We start from the raw sequence: 6,036 nt of genomic DNA, 5'->3' as shown, positions 1-6,036 counted from the left end.
TTTAGTCATTTCCGAAGTCATAAACGGTAAAAAATGTAACAAACAGACGGAATGACTAAATAGTTCACTGAGAAAAAGGTTAGGGACCTTACCATGTGTTTTTGAAAATACAGGGACTAAACAGTGTGTTTTGTCAAAATATAGGGACTAATAAATTAATTACCCTATTATTAATATATTTTTCTTATTCCAATGAGAGATGAAATATCATTATTTCACATTGGAAAAGACGAAAAATTAAAAGCAAATTAAGAGGTCTTCTTCTTCCTCTTTTTAGTTGTCTTTTCATATTTCTCAGCTTTTCATATTTCTCAGCGAAAAAAAACCAGAAACCCCTAATCACTTTTTCAAATGCATCTGAGTCTTCTCCTTCTATTCACTATCACAGCCTCACTTTTCCTCTATCTTATGCAATATCCCATGGCTAGAGAGGGGCTCCAGCCATGGCGGAGCTAGGGAGAAAAACCCCTCTACGGGGTTTTCCGGCGGAGCCGGAGGGTCGGCCGACCCTCCCCGCCCCCTCTGGCTCCGCCCCTGCTAATAGTACAAACTACATGATTATTTTTGCTCTAAAAAATACCAAATCATCAATAAAGAATCTACTAATTGGAACTAAGGTGGCAATTGTTGGACTTGTGTCAAATTAGTCTACTCCAACCCAATTAAAAAACTTTTCGTATCATAATAATCGTGTTAATCTAATAGATTAATATCAATTTTATGCAATATTTTCAATTGACATCCTTCCAAAAAAACAAATATAGGATGACATGAGTTACAAACTATGATATCATTCTTAAAGGTGAAGTACACGGATCCAAGATCAAAAGTATTAAAATATGAACCACGAATTTAACGAGGTTTTATATTAAGTACTTAGTCTATTATTGGGGGAACTTCTAATTTACATTTGAATATATATATTATTATTTAATTTAATAAATAAAATAATAGAATCTTTATAATATATGTGAGTTCATATTACACATATTCATGTATAGAATTATTCCATTTGATACGGAAAACTTATAATAATTTCTCGTATCTAACTGCACGATATAAGCTTTCGGAAAAATTTTAGGGTATTTTCGAAGTAATACTTCCTACCAATCAATCCATGACATGTGTATATATATTTTTCTTTCCACCAATCATGCCCATATATTGAAATTCAAAAATGATTTTGATTGGCCGAAAGTATTATTCCCCGAGTAGTGTAAAATTTCGAAGCTCCATAGCTCCATACCCAGTAATATCATGACACCTGTAAATAGTCAGAAGTCAAGCCACTAGATCTCAAACTTATCGTCTGACTTGGAGTAAAGGTATCGTCTAGCCATGGATAATCTATGATGTTCTCTCTGCATTAAATTAATTTATAATAAACTTTGCTTTCTTTACTTTTATCCTAAACATATAAATTTATTTATTTTCTTCCTGGAGAAGAAAAACCATTCGATCCCAGAGGCGTTTGCGTGTAATTAGCCGCTTTAATTATTGATTTAATTAATAATTAGTGAAAAACTGACAAATTTGTTTATTACCCACTTTTTTCTCTGCTTTTCTCTAACGCTTTGGTGACTTTTTGTGTCTGTAGAGAGAGAGAGAGAAAGGGTCGAAAAGGAGAGATTTTAGGGTGTGGGTTTTAGAAAATGGCTTCAACAATTGTGCTGGCAGTAGTTTTTGTGCTTGATTTGATTGCTTTTGCTCTTGCTGTTGCTGCTGAGCAGAGGAGGAATACTGTGAGTTTTCATTTCCAATTCCTTAATTGTTCTGTCTTGAATGTTGAAATTACTTTCAAATGTAGTTTCTTTTATTGATTAATGATAATTTTTTGTGTCTTTGTTTATGGGTTTTTACTAGAGCTGTTGTTATGCTAAACTTTTGTGGTGGAAATTGGGGGGAAGTTGTGCTATTCTTGCCTATTTTAGTTGTTTCAAGTAGCTACTTGGTGATATCGATTGAAAACTATGTTGCACTGAAAACGGATACAATTAAACTTTATTTTTCAGAAAATATAGCTAGGAAATGGTAATGGAAACGAAAACCTACAGACACACAAATGATAGGGGTTGATACGCCATTCAACTTTAATTTGTTCGATAAAATCACTCAACCTTGAGTTTTGTCTCAACTAGGTCAGTGATTAAAAAGAATCTGAATGATGACATAGATGAGTTGTCAACATGAGTCAACTCAGATCTATAACAGAAACAACATATCATAGCCAGGTGGCGCATTTGTGGCTGTCACGTTTCGTTTCAGTTAGAGTTGACTCATGTTGACGCGTTATCTATGTCATTATTTCGATGCTTTTTAACTATTAAAATCGTTGGAGTGGTCTAATTGAGATAAAACTCAAGTTGAGTAATTTTATTGAGACAAATTGAAGTTGAGTGGCCATTTTGAGATAATCATGTAAGTTCAGTCACAATGGTACATTTAACCCAAAAAGCTAGTGAAACTTAGATTGAAAAGAGTTATTTTCCTTGTTCATGCTTGAGAACGAATAAATGCTCCGGATAAGGCTCTGTTGAAGCATTATTTCACAAAAATTGTCTAACTTCGCCACATCGTAACTAACTCAAGCAATAATGCTTAGGTTATGGTATTGTAAGACATCGGACAAAGATTGTCCGAGTTCTTGTTGCAAGAAAGTCGGACAAAGGATGTGAAGAATTGTCCTGACTTCTTTGCAATTTTAAAACCGGATAAACTTTATGCGATTCCACCCTAGTTTATAGAGCACTATCACGGGCATTATTTTTAAATGGACAATCAACATGCAATAATGTTCCAATGCAACATTATCCTGAGCATTTATTCCTTGAGAACTGAAGAAACTGAAGAAGAGAGTGTTTCATATCTTCAATAACTGTAACATTATGCTTTAGATTTGATGCAAAATTAGGTGTGTTTTTTAGTTTCTTATTGAAATGTTTTCTCATACTATTTTGATTCAAGCTCTATTACATTTGACTAGTTAGGCAGCAGCTAAGATACCAGCAAATTCGAGTATTTTAACTGTCGGTAGATATTGTTCGCTTTGGCTTGGTTTCTTTCATTGGGTGTCACAACTTTAAAACGCATGCATCTACTTGTAGTACTAATTTATCTGTCTCTCCTCTATTTTCAATGTGGGATTCGATTTAGGACAAAATTCCTTGCTCAGTCTTCCATTCCAGCACCACCCCCTCGAGACCAGGACCAAGTCGTTACGGATAGTCTCTCTGAAAGAATGACATTGTGAAATCTTTACACTTCATAATCCTAACTAGTTGGGATTTCCTATAGGCTATATGGGTTCTTCTTTGCATTTCATTATAAAAGGGAATAGCATTACTTAGATATTGTCCGTTTTTCCCCAAGTTCCGTTCATTGGATCGCACACTTTAATACACATCTAATTGTATTGAAAACACTCTTTACGAATTTATATCAGCCGTTTCTCTATTTTCGATGAGAGATTCAATTCATTCTTGCTCTCAGTCATAGCCATCTTTTAGGACAGTTCTTTGCTCAGGTATTCGATTCTAACGCCACCCCCTTCGAACCAGGACCGGATTGTTACAAATAGTCTCTTTGAAAAGAATGAGATGGGTGAAAAGATTCCATCTTTATACATTTCAGTATAAAAGGGGATAATAAAACAATGACTTGTTTACTATTTTAAGTGAAATGTAGTCTCTTTTATAGACTTGTTATTCACATTCACTGACCTTAATCCGAACAATATAACGTTCGAATGACTCGTTCGAAGATCTTGTCATGGGTGGTAATATGTTCATAAGGTTTATGGTCTGTAACACACACTTTAATCATGTATTTTCTGTTCCAGGCAACTGTGGTAAAAGAAACAGATTACAGTTTCTGCAAATATGATTCGGATATCGCAACTGGATTCGGCGTGGGTGCCTTATTGTTTCTTTTAGCAAGTCAACTCCTAATAATGGCTGCAAGCCGATGCCTCTGCTGCGGAAAAGCAATGAAACCGAGTGGCTCTAGAGCATGCGCAATTGTTCTGTTTATCGCCTGCTGGTATGTGCTCGCCCTGACCCGAATCTCATTATCATTATAACATTTTCCATAGTTGTTTAAGGCACAAGGGGGTCCTGGAGCCTTGGCGCAACTTAAGGCGCACACACAAAAAAAAAAAAAAAATCACAAATTCATAATACTAAAAGGGCGGCCTGGTGCACTACGCGTCCCCGCTGAGCGAGGGTCCGGGGAGGGGTCCCACCACAAGGGTGTACTGGGGCAAGCCTTCCCCTGCCAATTTATTTGGCAAGAGGCCGCTCCTAAGACTCAAACCCGTGACCTCTTGGTCACACGACAACAACGTTTACCGTTGCGTCAAGGCTCACCCTCCACAAATTCATAATACTAGTCACAAATAATTACAAATAATCAAATACCAACAATAAAACCATAAAATGCACGAGTTTCTGTTCTGCGATGGGCTATTGAGCTAGATGAAAAGTATCCATACTTTGTTTCTGCCATTTTCTTTTATTTTCTAAACTAATCTCAGCCAATCATCTTATTTTTAATCCATGGCTGATAATAAAAGAATTTTAAAAAACCCAAAAAACTCTAAACAGCCCTAACGAAGCAGAGGCGTGCCAAGGCGCGCCTTTAATAACTATGACATTTTCCATTCCCATTTGGTCTATAATTTGGTTTCTGCTGCATCATTGTATCAGGGTATTCTTTTTCATTGCTGAAGTGTGCTTGCTAGCGGGTTCAGTCCGGAACGCGTACCACACCAAGTACGTATGGTCTGAAAAATCATCATGTAAGGAGTTGAGGAAGGGAGTGTTTGGTGCTGGAGCTGCATTTGTTGTGTTTACAGGCATAGTGTCTGAGCTTTACTATGTAAGCTATTCCAGAGCAAATGACAGTCCGGGTTCGTATGGCCGCGGCGACAGTGGTGTACGGATGGGGAACCTATAGCCGTAATTAAGTTGCGAAAACAGCATGTAACTCGTAGTTGAGTAATTCATAGTAGTATACAATAATCTTAGACTAATTTAATTTGTTTGATTTGATTGCTTCTTTTGTTTAGATTTATTTTTAGTCATTTCATTGCTTCATTACACTGAGTTAATCTTGTGTTATTGCATTGTTGTTTATGAAAAAGCATTTTTGAGAATTTTTGCTTCATTTCTGCTAATTTCAGCTATCTGTTTAGTGGTTAAGGATTTACTTATTACATGTAGATTAAAAGAAGGTAACAGTACAAAAAAAAAAAAACTTGCCGGCCGAGTTCGTAGTGTACGATTTTGCTTCATAGTGGAAGCCAATTCCTTAGCAGTTGCTTCAACTGCTAAGCAAAATCGTAAATTGGTAAGGCAATTGCTTGAATCTTTTTTGTGGCAAAATGCTCTATATATATACCCATCATCGATGTAAACAATTAAAATAATCTATTCAAAGAAGCTTTTACTTCTAACAAATTGAAGGATAATTTTTCTTTCATAAATTTCAACAGAAAATCACAAAGAACCGCTGGAAATTAGAGAAAAGGAGAGAGAATAAAAAAAAATGAAAGATATATTAAGTGATAATATATATGCTAGGGATATTTCGGAAAAGTTAACTGTGAAAGTGTTTAGTTTAGTATAAAGAGTTGTAATAAGTCTAAATATGTAAACCGGCCTCTCAATTGCACAAGTTTTATAATTTACTCTTATTATTATAGATAAAAAGTTAGATTTGAATTTTTGAACTTTCAATATGATAACTTGCCGGATTTGATTTGATGATCCTCGTCGTAGTTACCTGCAAAACAAAACCGGAGACAGGATCTCCGGAAAAACTCTCCGACGATCAAGTCAGTTTTATGTGGAATTCTAGTAGATTGATAATCGTATTGAGGAAAAATGTGAACTTACCCCTCCCTTGGCTTTCTTATTTCTTTTATAAGCCTTTCTAGGTAACCGCCGAGGGCGGTTACTCTTTCCGTGCCACGTTCTCCACGTAGTCACAAACGTGGTCCCGTTTCTCTGAGTGGGTGGTTTAGTGCCTTGTTGGGAT

The 6,036-nt window shown here is 35.9% G+C and overlaps 1 protein-coding gene across 1 annotated transcript; it reads left to right on the top strand.

Annotated features, from left to right (window-relative positions):
• The first annotated feature begins 1,343 nt into the window (after positions 1-1,343).
• Positions 1,344-5,152, top strand: LOC136234087 (uncharacterized). Its single transcript, XM_066023852.1, has 4 exons — positions 1,344-1,477; positions 1,598-1,742; positions 3,839-4,038; positions 4,704-5,152. Exons 2-4 carry the CDS (start codon positions 1,653-1,655, stop codon positions 4,951-4,953), a joined length of 540 nt encoding a protein of 179 aa, XP_065879924.1. The 5' UTR covers positions 1,344-1,477; positions 1,598-1,652; the 3' UTR covers positions 4,954-5,152.
• The last annotated feature ends 884 nt before the right edge of the window (positions 5,153-6,036 follow it).

Source organism: Euphorbia lathyris, chromosome 6 (assembly GCF_963576675.1).
Source record: "Euphorbia lathyris chromosome 6, ddEupLath1.1, whole genome shotgun sequence".
In the NCBI taxonomy this organism is placed as follows: domain Eukaryota; kingdom Viridiplantae; phylum Streptophyta; class Magnoliopsida; order Malpighiales; family Euphorbiaceae; genus Euphorbia; species Euphorbia lathyris.
This window is presented reverse-complemented; position numbering and strand designations above follow the sequence as displayed.

Bases quoted from the DNA above. Each gene is read 5' to 3' on its own strand.
- LOC136234087 (XM_066023852.1), top strand. From the start codon at position 1,653: ATGGCTTCAACAATTGTGCTGGCAGTAGTTTTTGTGCTTGATTTGATT. The intron at 1,743-3,838 runs GTGAGTTTTCAT...TTTCTGTTCCAG, and splicing joins CTGAGCAGAGGAGGAATACT to GCAACTGTGGTAAAAGAAAC. The intron at 4,039-4,703 runs GTATGTGCTCGC...TCATTGTATCAG, and splicing joins GTTCTGTTTATCGCCTGCTG to GGTATTCTTTTTCATTGCTG.